Source organism: Chiloscyllium plagiosum, chromosome 3 (genome assembly GCF_004010195.1).
Source record: "Chiloscyllium plagiosum isolate BGI_BamShark_2017 chromosome 3, ASM401019v2, whole genome shotgun sequence".
Classification (NCBI taxonomy): domain Eukaryota; kingdom Metazoa; phylum Chordata; class Chondrichthyes; order Orectolobiformes; family Hemiscylliidae; genus Chiloscyllium; species Chiloscyllium plagiosum.
Genome location: NC_057712.1, coordinates 131,573,682 through 131,589,293, shown reverse-complemented (window position 1 = coordinate 131,589,293; position 15,612 = coordinate 131,573,682). Strand labels below are relative to the sequence as shown.

At 43.7% G+C, this 15,612-nt stretch overlaps 1 protein-coding gene across 1 annotated transcript in view; it reads left to right on the top strand.

The window, feature by feature from the left end:
* LOC122540179 (dynein axonemal heavy chain 8-like) overlaps positions 1-15,612 on the top strand; it is a 1,249,383-nt gene that overhangs the window by 1,209,656 nt on the left and 24,115 nt on the right. The window contains exon 87 of the mRNA XM_043675521.1: positions 7,865-8,025. Within this exon, the coding sequence (XP_043531456.1) occupies positions 7,865-8,025 (161 nt within the window). The remainder of the gene's footprint in view (positions 1-7,864; positions 8,026-15,612) is intronic.

Here is a 15,612-nt window from a genome sequence, read left to right as displayed (position 1 = left end):
AGATCAGAGTCAAGAGTGTGTTGCTGGGAAAGTACAGCAGGTCAGGCAGCATCTGAGGAGCAGAAGAATCGACGTGCCGGGCATAAGCCCTTCATCAGGAATGAGGCTTGTGGGTCGGGGCTGAGAGGTAAATGGGAGGGGGGTGGAGGTGGGGTTGGGAGCAAGGTAGCTGAGAAAGGAATAAATGGATGAGAGTGAGGGAGAAGGTGATAGGTCAGAGGGGGGTAGTGACAGACAGGTCCGGAGGTTGGTGCCGAGTTGGAGGCTTGAGACTGGGATAATAGGGGGGGAGGGAAAATGAGGAAGCTGTTGAAATCCACATTTACCTCATGTGGATTACAGGGTCCCAATGTGGAATATGAGGCATTCTTCCTCCAGGCGTTCGGTGGTAACGGTTTGCAGTGGAGGAGGCCCAGGACCTGCATGTCCTTGACAGAGTGTCATAGAGTCATAGAGATGTACAGCACAGAACAGACCCTTCAGTCCAACCCATCCATGCCAACCAGCTATCCCAACCCAATCTAGTCCCACCTGCCAGCACCTGGCCCATATCCTTCCAAACCATTCCTATTCATATACCCATCCAAATGCCTTTTAAATGTTGCAATTGTACCAGCCTCCACCACTTCCTCTGGCAGCTCATTCCATGCATGTACCACCCTCTGCGTGAAAATGTTGCACTGTAGGTCTCCTTTATATCTTTCCCCTCTCACCCTAAACCTATGCCCTCTAGTTTTGGACTCTCCCACCCCAAGGAAAAGACTTTGCCTATTTACCCTATCCATGCCCCTCATAATTTTGTAAACCTCTATAAGGTCACCCCTCTGCCTCCGATGCTCCAGAGAAAAAAGCCCCAGCCTGTTCAGCCTCTCCCTTTAGCTCAAATCCTCCAACCCTGGCAACATCCTTGTAAATCTTTTCTGAACACTTTCAAGTTTCACAACATCTTTCCGATAGGAAGGAGACCAGAATTGCACGCAATATTCCAACAGTGGCCTAACCAATGTCCTGTACAGCCACAACATGATGTCCCAACTCCTGTACTCAATACTCTGACCAATAAGGGAAAGCATACCAAACGCCTTCTTCACTATCCTATCTACCTGTGACTCCACTTTCAAGGAGCTATGGACCTGCACTCCAAGGTCTCTTTGTTCAGCAACACTCCCTAGGACCTGACCATTAAGTGTATAAGTCCTGCTAAGATTTGCTTTTCCAAACTGCAGCACCTCGCATTTATCTGAATTAAAGTTAATCTGCCACTTCTCAGCCCATTGGCCCATCTGATCAAGATCCTGCTGTAATCTGCGGTAACCCTCTTCGCTGTCCACTACACCTCCAATTTTGGTATCATCTGCAAACTTACTAACTGTACCTCTTATGCTTGCATCCAAATCATTTATGTAAATGACAAAAAATAGAGGACCCAGCACCGAACCTTGTGGCACTCCACTGGTCACAGGCCTCCAGTCTGAAAAACAACCCTCCACCAGCACCCTCTGTCTTCTACCTTTGAGCCAGTTCTGTATCCAAATGGCTAGTTCTCCCTGTATTCCGTGAGATCTAACCTTGATAATCAGTCTCCCATGGGGAACCTTGTCGAACACCTTACTGAAGTCCATATAGATCACATCCATATGGGAGGGGAAGTGGGAGTTTAAGTATTCAGCCACGGGGTGGTTGGGTTGGTGGGTGCAGGTCTCCCAGAGATGTTCTCTGAACTGATCTGCAAGAAGGTGTCCGCCTCCCCGATGTAGAGGAGACCACATCAGGTGCAATAGATGCAGCAGATGACATTGGTAGAGGTACAGGTGAATTTCTGATGGATGTGGAAGGATCCCTTGGGGTGTTAGACAGAGGTGAGGGGAGTGGTGTGGGCATAGGTTTTGCACTTGCTGCGGTGGCAGGGAAAGGTGCCAGAAGTGGGATTCGTTGGGGTGTGGACCTGAGAGGGAGTCGCAGAGCGAATGGTCTTTCTGGAACACTGATAGGGTTGGGGAGGGAAATATATCTTTAGTGGTTCGATCCGTTTGGAGGTGGTGAAAGTGGCAGAGGATGATGCAATGTATGCAGAGGTTGGTGGAGTGGAAGGTGACGACCAGGGGGGTTCCGTCCTTGTTACATTGGGAGGGGTGGGGTTCAAGGCCAGTGGTGCGTGAAGTGGAGGAGATGTGCTGGAGGGCATCATCAACCACGTAGGAAGGGAAGTTGCGATCGTGGAAGAAGGAGGCCATCTGGGCCTTTCTGAGGTGGAATTGGTCATCCTCAGAACAGATGCGGCGGAAGCGGAGGAATTGGGAATAGATGATAGCATTGTTGCAGGAGGTAGGGTGGGAGGAGGTGTAGTCTAGGTAGCTGTGGGAGTTGGTGGGTTTGTAGCAGATGTCTATGGTTAGTAGGTCGCCAGAGACGGTGATGAAGAGGTCCAGGGAGGGGAGGGAGCTGTCTGAGATGGTCCAGGTGAATTTGAAGTTAGGGTGGAAGATTTTGGTAAAGTTGATGAATTGTTCAATCTCCTCTTGGAAGCACAAGGCAGCGCTGATACAATCATCGATGTAGTGGAAGAACAGGTGGAGGGTGGTGCCGGTGGAACGGAAGATGGATTGTTCCACGTATCCAACAAACAGGCAGGCATAGCTGGGTCGCTTGCGGGTTCCCATCGCCACCCCTTTGGTTTGGAGGAAGTGGGAGGATTGGAAGGAGAAGTTGTTGAGGGAGAGAACCAGTTCAGCGGGGCGGATGAGGGTGTCGGAGGAAGGGTACTGGTTCGGATGGGTGAGAGGAAGAAATGGAGATCTTGGACACCTTCGTTGTGCCGGATCGATGTCCATGGCAAAGATGAGGCGTTGGCGGCTGTGGAAACAAAGATCTCGTAGGAGGTGAAAGGGAGGGTGGTGTCACAATTGTAGGTGGGGAGTTCCTGCACTAAAGGAGACAGGACAGTGTCAAGGTAGGAAGTGATGAGTTTGGTGGAACAGGTGCAGGCTGAGACAATGGGTCGACTGGGACAGTCAGGTTGTGAATCTTAGGAAGAAGGTAGAATCAGGTGGTGCAGGTTCACGGACAATGAGGTTGGATTCTGTGGACAGGAAATCCTCAGAGGTGATTCGGTTGTGGATGGCATAGTCACTAAGAGACATGATCAAATATCACGTGTATCCATACATGCAGACAAAGAAAGACACCAATTTGACTGGGACAACGTATCCATCCCAGAACAAGCCAAACAAAGACTGCACGTGAATTCATGGAGGCCAGGGACTCAATCCAGAACTCTATGAATAAACATGTAGCATTAGTGTCCATATAGCAACCACTAAGAAACAGAACCAGAAATGATACCACCTCCCTCAGCAAACCAGGACACATAAATAGCAAACGGGACAGAAAAGCAACACTTCACCGGAAGCGCACTGACGATGGTGATGAAACATCTGCAGTTCAGCCCCTCAACCCTACTCCACCATTTGATACAATCATGGCTGATCTCATCTCGGCCTCAACTCCACTTTCCTGCCCTTCAACCTGTTATTAATTAAAACTCTGTCTGTGTCATCCTTAAATTTATTCAATGTACCAGCATCTGTTACACTCTTGGAGAGAGAATTCCACAGATTCATGTCCCTTTGAGAGAAGTATTTTTTCCTCATCCCTGTTTTAAATCTGTTCCTCCTTATCTCCAAACTATGATTTGTTTTGTTCTAGATTGCACCACATGAGAAAACATCCTTTGTATCTCTGCTTTGTCTATCCCTTTAGCATCTTACATTCCTCAATTAGATCTTCTGTCATTTTCCTAAACTCCATAGGCCTAAACTGCTCAGTCTCCCTTTATAATACAAATCCCACACCTGAAATCAACCCCATCTGAAGTGCTTCCAATACAATGGCTCAATAAGAGGACCAATTTTGTACGCAGGACTCCAGGTGTGGTCTCACTAATTCTTTGTACAGTTTCAGAAATACTTTCCTATTTTTGTACTTGTTTTTTTTAGCAATAAATACCAAAATTCTGTTTGTTTTCCTGATTACCATCATATTAGTTTTCTGCAATTCATTCATGAGGACACCCAGGTCCCTCTGCACTGATGCACTCTGAAGTTTCTCTCCCCTTAAATAGTAGGCTGCCTTTCTGTTTCTCTGTCAAAAGTGGATAATCTCATTCTTACTCACATTAAACTTCATCTATCACGTTTTGGTCAATTCACCAGCCTATCCATATCCATTTGCAAAATTCTTATTTCTTCATTGCAATTTACTTTTCTATCTATTTTAGTGCCATCCTTTGCAATATGCCAGACCTTTTCTTTATGAAATCTTTCACTTCTTCACTTAACCATAAATAATTTTTCCTCTCTCACAATCTTCCTCTCTGGAATATATTTTAGTTGGGAGCAATTGAATGTCTCCTTAAGCACCTGCCACTGCTCATCAACTTTGTGTTCTTGCCCAGTCCAGTTGGACCAAATCTGTCCTCATGCCTATGTAAGTACCTTTGCTTAACACCAAAGCACTAGTAGGAGTCTCCAATTTCTCGCCGTCCAACTGCGTTTGAAATTCTAGGTTGCTATGATCACTCTTACCTGGAAAATCTTTTACAATGAGATCATTAACTAATCTCACCTCATTATACAATGCCAAATCCAGAATGGTCTACTCCCTGGTTGTATCCAAAGCATATTGTCATAGAATCATAGAATCCCTAAAGTGTGGAAACAGGCCATTTGGCCCAAGAAGTCCACACTGGCCCTCCGAAAAGCAATTCGCCCAGACTCTTTCCCCTTCCCTATTACTGTAACTAACGCACCTAGCCTACACATCCGTTAACACTATGGGCAATTCAGCATGGCCAATCCACCTAACCTGTACATCTTTGGACTGTGGGAGGAAACCCATAAAGATACAGGGAGAATGTGCAAACTCCACACAGACAGTTGCCCACGGGTGGAATGAAACCCGAGTCCCTGGCTCTGTGAGACAGCAGAGCTATCCACTATGCCACCCAACAATATACTGTGCTCCATTGTGGAACTACTATTTGGGGACTGATAGATACTCCCAACAGGGACATCTTTCCCTTGCTATTTCTTATTGCTACGTAGGCTGATTCTACGCCTGGATCTCCATGCTGATATCAATTCTCACTACAGTATTGATTTCAACCTTTACTAACAAAACTACACCACCTCCTTTCCCTCCTGTCTATCCTTCTAAAACACTGAGTATTGGATATTATTGATTATGGAATACTCTATAACAATTGTTCTTTCATTCTGCTTCCTCCTCCCCTGTACAGCTGAGAGATTAGATTAGATTAGATTCTCTACACCGTGGAACAGGCCCTTCAGCCCAACAAGTCCACACCGCCCCTCTGAAGTGAAACCCACCCAGACCTATTCCCCTCCCCTATATTTACCCCTGACTAACGCCCTAACACTGTGGGAAATTTAGCATGGCCAATTCACCTGACCTGCACATTTTTGGATTGTGGGAGGAAACCGGAGCACCTGGAGGAAACCCACGCAGACACAGGGAGAATGTGCAAACTCCACACAGACAAGCGGGAATCGAACCCAGGACCCTGGTGCTGGGTTTAAAACAAAAGAGGCACCAAAAGAGATCTGTGATGCCATGATCTTGGCTCTGGCTGTACATCCTGGGTGAACCATTGCCCTCAGCTTCCAAACTGGAATACTGATCAGAGGATTCCTAGATTAGAAATACAGTCCGATCTTAATTTCCAATCAATGCTTGCCCTGCCCACATGAATCATTCTGCCATTAGTTTCTGTGCAGTACGACTCTTAATCCATGTTTTATTTCCTGACCCACTTGGCTGTCATCTGGAGACTTTATTTTATGTGGTACACATTAATTAAATCCCCATGCCCTCAATTCCCATTTTGACCCAAATTCTCACCCTGTGTCAGTCAGGCGAAGTCTCCTTCACACTAAACGTGCATCTTACACTGACTTCTGACCTATCATAAGAGGGGGTAAAGAATGGTCTCAAGATGAATAGAAGTGTTTAGACCAGTGGGGGAGTGATTACATCATGGAGCATCTAATATGGGAGAGATTAATGGGTCATAAAGACAGTCAGAAGATCATGGGTGGTGGTCCGATCAGCAGAATTCTGCACCACCAAACAACCATGTATCTCCTTAATTAATCAGACTGAAGGATTGTGATAGTTTCAGTATAGGGCCTCTGATTGGCTGGTGTCTCTCAAAGGTAGCACTTGCACTGGACTGAAGAGGTTGTTGCAGGAGAAGCCTCACTGGATCTGGGAACCTTGCTGGCAGCACACTGTCTCACTGTAGTTGAATCTCAACAGGCCAATTATTGTTACCAACTCTTCAGTCAATCAACAAGCTTACCCTCACAACCTTTAAATTCCATTCACTATCCCTCCTCCTCCTCTGTTATCTTACTGTGTACATAATATTCTTGCAGTAGATTGGTCCTACGTTGACAGTAGAAAGTAGAGAAATGGTAGTGAGTTTTGAGAAGGGTTATAGCTCAGATTGAGGTTCTGGATATAGGTTTGCTCACTGAGCTGCAAGGTTCATTTCCAGATGTTTCGTCACCCTACGAGGTAACATTTTCAGTGGGCGTCAGGCGAAGCACTGCTGATAATTCTTGCTTTCTATTTATATGTTTGGGTTTCTTTGGGTTGGTGATGTCAATTCCTGTGGTGATGCCATTTCTTGTGGTGAAGTCACTTCCTTTCTTTTTCTCAGGGGGTGGTAGATGGGGTCTAACTCAAGTTGTTTGTTGATAGAGTTCCGGTTAGAATGCCATGCTTCTAGAAATTCTCATGCGTGCCTTTGTTTGGCTCGTCCTAGGATGGATGTGTTATCCCAGTGGAAGTGGTGTCCTTCTTCAAAAGTATGTATGTTACAGACCTTGCACGGTATTTTGTAAAAAAACTAATGTCATTTACAAAATACCATGCAAGGTCTATAACAAACACAACATTGGACAAACAGGCAGAAAACTAGCCACCAGGATACATGAACACCAATTAGCCACAAAAAGACATGACCCTCTCTCACTAGTATCCTTACATATGGATGAGGAAGGACACCACTTCGACTGGGACAACACATCCATCCTAGGATAAGCCAAACAGAGACACGCACGAGAATTCCTAGAAACATGGCATACCAACCAGAACTCTATCAAATAACACATCGAGTTAGACCCCATCTACCACCCCCTGAGAAAAAGAACAGGAAGTAACTTCACCACAGGAAATGACATCGCCACAGGAAATGACATAACCAACCCAAAGAAACCCAAACATATAAATAGAAAGCAGGAATTATCAGCATTGCTTCGACTGAGGCCCACTGAAGATGTTGGAGAATCAGCGTTTCGGGCATGAGCCCTTCTTCGGGAATCGATTCTCCTGCTCCTTGGATGCTACCTGACCTGCTGCGCTTTTCCAGCAACACATTTTCAGCTCTTATCTCCAGCATCTGCAGTCCTCACTTTCTCCACTGAAGATGTTACCTAATAGGGTGATGAAACGTCTGGAAAGAACCTTCCAGCTCAGCGAGCAAACCTACGTCCAAAGAAATGGTAGATTTGGAGATTACCAGTTCTGCATCATTCTTTAATAATTTGCCTAATTATTCTGCTTTGTCATTTATGAAGATTTTTCTTATAGCTCTTCAGATCTATCTCATCACAGTTATTAAACCACAAAGTATAAGTACTTTCTCAGGTAAATTGGTTAGTTTATTTTAACTTAAATTATTATTTCTTCAATAGGATATCTAGCAACTTAGTTTAAGGGAATAACTTGCATTTTGAGGTAAAATACGCGTAATGTAATGTTTTGTGGATTTGTTATTTAGGTGTGGTTCAGTGAGAAGACATTTGATCCCAAGTTCAACTTCTACACTAATTATATCATCCCAATCTGTGCCAGTGTGGAATCCTATTTAGAGTATATTCAGACATTACCCGCTGTTGACACCCCTCAGGTGTTTGGCCTACACCCAAATGCTGACATCACGTAAGTAGGATTTGAGTTAACTCTTGCCTAATACTTGAGGATTCGGCAAAGATAGCTTATTATTGTTCTCTATTCCCTGGTAATAAATGAGCTACAGCCTTTGCCAAATAATACAGATGTAGCAAGGGCATATACAGCACAGGGCTCAGGGAAGCATGGTGTAAAAGCAACTTGCTTCTAATGGGAGGCCTGCATTGTTGTTCATTTCAAGTCTTACCATGTATAAAGGATAATGACTCGTACATCTCTGGAGCCATAGGTATAATTAAGTAATACTAATCTTTGTTGCGCCACTTCCCCTTCCATTGACTTTGGTCACAGATTGTTGTTACCTCAACACAATGGGAGTTAAGAAGCAGGAAAGGATTGAAGATTCTGTTCCAGTTGTTGCACTCTTCCTGTGAATAGTGATGAAGTATGAAACTGAAACCAATCCTTACGTACTTTTATATTTATTTACAGAGTTATACATCACAAGCATGCATCTCCTAACCCAACAATTACAGTTTTAGTCTGGTTACTGCCTACCACCTGTGTGCAATGAAAGAAAATTAGTACATAAATAACATATTTTCTTCTCTTTAAATAAAACAACAAAACTTTCAAAACAAATTAAATCAAAAGCCTCCACATTCTGTACAAAGCATTATATTGTGAGATTTCCTTTCTTAGCAGTATTTGTGTCAAGCCAGCAAGGACAATCTAACATTTTATCGTTCTTTTCATAAAGTATGTACAATGCTACAATTAACAATTATCTACATAACATGCAATAAGCACAGAAATACACTTAAAATGGTTAACAAGTAGAAACTCCTATCCATTGACTCCATAAAAGACAACGAGAGAACTTTCTTCAGCCCTCTTGGTGGAAGACTTTCTGTGGTCTGCTGGGAAGTAGATGAATGTAATTGGATTAGATTCCCTGTAGTATGGAAACAGGCCTTTGGCCCAACTAGTCCACACCGACCCTCCGAAGAGTAACCCACCCAGACCCATTCCCCTATATTTCCCTCTGACTAATACACCTAACCCTATGGACAATTCAGCATGGCCAATCCACCTAACTTGCACATCTTTGGATTGTGGGAGGAAACCGGAGCAACCGGAGGAAACCCACACAGACATGGGGAGAATGTGCAAACTCCACACAGAGAGTCGCCCGAGGTAGGGCTCAAACCCGGGTCTTTGGCGCTGTGAGGCAGCAGTGCTAACCACTGAGCCACCTTGCCGCCCCCTAAGGAGGTATCTATGGAGTAGGTATCTCTATGATTGCTCGGGTCTATTCGTCTGGTTCCAGTGGAGAAAAAATATCTGACTCCACAGACAGGATGCATCGAAATGGAGGTACCCTTACATTCTCTTTGTGATGTCACACATTCATACCCATTGTGTTGCAGAGTGTTTGAGACATATCTTTAAATTTAAGTGGTAGACCTCCTGGAATATATAGTTACACTGTTGTACACTGTAAGCAATACTTCTGCACTCACTGTATGCAATTTCATAATACACTCACCCCTGGATCAAGCTGAAAATTAATGAGAAGTCTTTGATGTAATTTCTTTTTGCCAGAATTAACTGGTTGGATCATCAATTTCCCCTAAGAATATATCAGAGATACCTTATGTAGCAGGTTGCTGTACTGCACCAGCATCTTTGTATGAGCACCTTTGACTTTATGCTGCAATGCAACTTTGCCCTACTTCTGCATTGTTTTACACATACAGCATTTGTTTTTAATAACTGGGTGGTGTTTCTGTCTGTGAGTTTCACTTTTTCCACAAGATTGACACTTTATATCGGCTGTCTGGCCTACTCTCTGTACTAGCTTCTCACATGTGCATTTAAGGTTTTTTTTGAAACTTAAGAATAGAATGGGATGAGGATCCAAGATGGCGGCGATCTCGGAGGATGGTTTTGCAGAGCTCTGCACCATCGCACAAGCAGCACGAACTTTTAACCCACCCATCCCGGACCATCGCAATATCCTAGGACTCTAGAAAGGTTGTGGAGTCGCAGGAAACTGTGAAAAGTTAACTTACCTGCATTTCTTGCCATCCAGCGATGCCGAAGAAGGGAGGAGGAGTGTCCGAGGCCAGGCTTGCGGCACAGCCTGCAGAATCCTTGGACTCGATTACCTACCAGGCCCTAGTGAAGGAGCTCATGAAATCTCGTGAGATGTCGGGTAAGCAGATAGAGGAGCAGCTGGCCCCGATCTCTATCATGCTGCAGAAGCATGAACAGCAACTGGGAGACCTGGAAAAGAGGACAGATAAGGGTAAGTCACAGTGGTGGAAGCTGATACTAGCTCTTCCACGGATAGGATCCAAGCCCTGGAGTTTGCGTGACCAAGTGGATGATCGTGAGAGCAGGGGCAGAAGAAACAATATTTGGATCATCAGTCAGCCTGAGGGTAAGGAAGGTGAGTGGCCTGCAGAATTTATAGAGGATTGGCTGCCAAAATTCCTTAACTGGGAGGCTGGCTTGAGAAGCTTGAAGATTGAGAGGGCACACCAGGTCACGACATGGTGATCAGGTTTGGGTCAATGTCCTCATCTTCTCCTGGTGCGGTTTCATCACTATAGAGATAAGGAGAGAATCATGGTAGCTTCCAGAATCCAGGGGATGGATCGGAAGGCCCTAATTTACAAGGGCTCTTAGATCATGTTCTTCCAGGACTTCCCAGCGGTGGTGATCCAGAAAATAAAATCTTATGATGGTGTCAAGAGAAGACTGAGGGAGTTTGGGATGTAGTACTCTCTGCTTCGGATCACCTTAAATGGATCTGTGCACCTCTTTGACATGTTGGAGAAGGCAAGAGACTTTGTGAACAAATTAACCTAATCTGAAGAATTTTGTATGTACAAATAGTAGTGTTGTTTGGGTATATCTTTGTTGTTTTTTAAAAAAAAGAGCAAGTCCAGTTAGAGCTTTCTTTTCCTTTTTTGCCTAATGGTAATAATTTGGTTTCACATATGTTTGGCAGCGGTTGAGATGTGTACTTTTAATTTCTAGGTTAAGTTATACCAAAGAATGTGTGGGTTATTTATCCCTTTTATTCATATTGCTATTCTATGGTGTATTTACTTTCTTTTCTGCTTGTGTTTTCATATGGCTCTAGCTAGGAGGAGGGAAAATGGTTATGATGGCTAGATGGAGAAAGTGAGGTCTGCAGATGCTGGAGATCAGAGCTAAAAATATGTTGCTGGAAAAGCGCAGCAGGTCAGGCAGCATTCAGGGAACAGGAGAATCGACGTTTCGGGCATAAGCCTTAAGAAGGGCTTATGCCCGAAACGTCGATTCTCCTGTTCCCTGGATGCTGCCTGACCTGCTGCGCTTTTCCAGCAACACATTTTCAGCTGTGATGGCTAGATGCCTACTTATGGGCAGTTTTGGATGGGTAGTTGCCCCTTTTGGGCAGGCGGTGAGTTCCCCTATTTAACGCCATTGGCGCTTTCTACGTTGGTTTGTTTTTTGGTTTTTGTTGATTTTAATCTTTTATAGTTTTGTAGGTTTGTTAAATATAGTAGTTTTAGTTTATGTAATTTTTATGTTTGATGGGTCATGTGACACTAAGGCTCAGCAATTTGTGGTTCAAATTCCTCCTCTCTGGAATTTAAATGTTATTGCAGAAAGTTATGTCTACATTTGAAACTACAGCGGAATAGCTTTGATCAGGTTTACTTTTTATCTTTTATTACCAGAAGTAGGGGAGTGGCTATATTGGTTAAGAGAAATCTCCCATTTAAGTTACTCGGGTGTGTTAAAGACAGACAGGAGAGTTTTGTAATTCTTAAAGCCTTGATAAATGGGGAAGAATATGGTGTTTTAAATGTTTATTGCCCTCCAGCTCATCCCCTCAAAGTTTTGGTAGATGCATTTTCTAAACTGATCAGTCTTGAGTTCCAGCATATCATTATAGAGGGAGATTTTAACTGTCTCATGGACCCCACAGTAGACAGGTTGCCCAAAGGTCCCCCGATACCCTCTGTACAAACTAAACAACTAATGGATGTGTGTGTGGCGTTAGGATTAGTGGACATCAGGAGGAGTCTATACCCTACAGGCAGGAATTTTATGTTTTTTTCCAATCCGCACAAATGTCATCCAGGATTGATTTTTTTTCTGACCCCAGTGGCAGCCCAGGACTTGGTGGCATCTTGTATGATTGGTAATATTACCATCTCCGATCACACTCCAGTGTACCTGTTGGTTAAGATTAAGGACGTTACAGTGTGTTCAAGGCACAGGCAAATGCTTCTCTTTATCCTCACGGATAATAAGTTTGTGAAGTATTTCTCTAGGGAATTTCGGGCATTCCTCGACATTAACTCAGGCTCAGTTAGTAGTCCATCCATCCTTGGGGAAACTGCCAAAGCCTATGCCGGGGGTTAGTTATTTCCTACTCTGCCAGTAGGAAGTGGCAGAAGGCTGAGCAGCAACATCTCCTCGAAGCACGGTTGAAGACAGCCAAGAAGGCTTACTTTGACAGGCCCCCGTTGATCAAACTACAGAGGATTATGGCGCTGCAGTCTGTATTGAATGCCGTGCTCAAGCAGATGGCAAAGAAGGAGCTTACCTTTGCAAAGCAAAGTTACATGAGCATGATGACAGATCAGGCAAATACTTAGCATATCTTGCCAGGAAAAGGAGTGCCCAGAAGCCATTACGACGATTAGGGAAGGGTCTGGGAACATAACATGTGACTCCAAAAAGATTAATGTGGCATTCCTGAGATTTTACTCATGTTATACCAATCTGAGGGTTGTGAGGAGGAGTGAGCCAAATGAATCTTTTTTTAAGGATCTGGAGCTCCCGGGTGTGAGTCCCAAGCAAGAGTCTTTTCCCAATTCTCCCTTATCAGAGCAAGAGGTGCAGGAAGCTTCAGAGTGGAAAGCCGCCCAATCCTGATGGACTTCCCAGCAAATTCTATAAGGAATTTATAAGCATACTGTCAGGCCTGATGCTCAATATATTTAATGACTCATACAGCCATGATTGTCTCCCGCCTACCCTGAGAAAGGCCAATATTTCACTTATTCTTAAAAATGGAAGGTCCTTGAGGACTGTGCTTCGTGCAGATCCATTTCATTCTTAAATGCGGACTTTAAAATCCTCTCTAAAACTCTCGCATTAAGGCTGGAGACTGTGTTACCCACTATAGTTAAAGAGGATCAGACAGGCTTCACAAAGGGCCGCAGATCCTCCAATAATGTGAGGAGACTGCTTGATGTAATCCAAGCTTGTCAACAACAGTCAATACAGGGATTGGTGATTTTTCTAGATGCAGAGAAGGCATTTGACCGAGTTGAGTGGCTGTACCTTTTTTATACTCTGGAGCGGTTTGATTTGGGCAAAGTCTTTATAAGATGGGTAAAGGTTCTCTACAGTGGCCGTCTCGCTGCGGTCATCACCAATGGGGTACGATCAAGCAATTTTAACATTTTAGGGGCAACCAGCAGGGCTGTCTGTCCCCTTTCAGTACTGCTTTTTACGTTGGTGATTGAACATATGGCCTCTGTATTGAATGGCCTCAATACAGAGGCCATTCGTAGGGATCCTAATATAATGTGGGATCCAGAAGTGGGATCAAACTTACATAAGATTTCGTTGTACGCAGACAATGTCCTAATTTTTTTGTCAAATCCAGCAGTTTCAGTGCCTTCCCTGATACAATGCATCTGTGCATTTGGCGCCTTTTTGGGTGCAAGATTAATTCTGCAAAATCAGAGGCTATGCCTATCGGTGGTCTTACGAAGGTGCAAGATCTTGAGGGTGAATATTGATCCCTATTTAAGTGGTCACAGGGAGGTTTTGTGTATTTGGGCATATTCATTACTCCTGTTCTGGATTGGCTGTTCAAAGCCAATTTTGTTAATTATTTGACAAAATCAAACAAGACCTTCAAAGATGGGAGACACTTCCAGTCTTGTGGATGGGTCGGATAGTGCTTATTAAGATGAATATCCTCCTCTGTTTGCTATACCCTATACAGATGCTCCTCCTGATTTTCAATGTGCAAATATTTAGGAGACTGAACAGCTGGTTCAGCTCCTTTATTTGGCATTGTAAGCAGCCCCTCATTAAATTAGCTAAACTGCAACTGCCTCACAGATTGGGGGGAGTGGACCTTCCGGACATTAAAAGCTACCAACTAAGCTCACTTTTATCCTACGTAAGTGATTGGGCTTGTGGGGACCCTCTTTCAATATGGTTAGATATCGAAGCCCCTTTACTAGCTTGTTGTTATGGACGAAATGAGGACAGTTAGGGAATATTGCTATAACCCAATAGTTATCCATACTGTTAAAGCATAGAGGGCAATTCGGCAGAGGGAAGGCAATATTGGCAAAATATCTTCTGTTATACCTTTAGTGGGTATGACGGGTCTTCAACCGGGGATGATAGATTCAGGATTCAAACGTTGGGTAGCTTGTGTCTTGCATGACCAATTTACTTGAAGGAAACAAAATTATGTCCATCGATCAGTTAAAATGGAAATACAAGCTACCTAACAGAAGCCTCTTTCGATTTTTTCAAGTTAGGGATTTTATACAAAAAAAGACTACATTTTTGACCGATCCTACAAATCCGACATCAAGAGAGGGGGTGCTCAGTTCTAAGAGTACATTTTCTGTCAGCACTTTATATCATCAATTAGGGGTGCCTCCTCAGATGAGTTTGATCGACTCTGCAGGATGTGGGAGAGAGAGCTAAGTGTTGAAGTCTCCTCAGAGGCATGAGAATATATTTAGAAAAAGGCAAGAAAGATATTAATTTGCAATAGGACCCACGCTTTACAATTGAAGATTCTCTACAGGGTCCATTTGGCTCAGGACTATTTGTCAAAATTTAAACCAGGGGTATCTTCAGCATGTCCTAAGTGCAAGGTCTGTACGGGCACTCTTACTTATTGTCTCTGGTCATGCAATAGGCTTCAAATATACTGGAATGCTGTGGCGGGGTGCAATGGAGAGAATTTTGGGTGTAAGGGTGGAGAAGGACCTGATCTCTCTTCTCCTGGGCCTGCCCATTGTGTTCCCTGCAGATGCGCATAAGAAAAAGCTTTTCAATATTCTCACTTTTTGCATAAAGAAGTATATCTTGCTAGGTTGGGTATCCAAAAACCCCCCCGGGCCTATTGCGTTGGTGGAAGATTATTATGGAGCATATTCCCTTGGATTTTCTCACAAGTATGGTACACCACAAAACTGAGAATTTTTATAAGTCATGGCAGCACTTTTTGGAATACCCTAACACAGATTTATCTGCCCACTAACAAAGACTTTCATATAGCATTAATGATTGTGCTTTATGAGTCCAATATCCAGGGAGGAGGAACTGTGAACATATGAGTGTCTTATTTGGCTGAATTGAGTTATTACTATTTATTAGTTTGTTGTTGGTTATTATTTATTTTGTTTGATAGCTAGTTTTTTTTATTCTATATTTTTCTATATGTGTTCATACATTTGTACAAAATCATGAAGGGTATAGACAGGGTGGATAGAGACAAGGTTTTTCCCAGGGTGAAGGATTCAATAACGAGAGGCCACACTTTCAAGGTGAGAGGTGGAAAGTTTA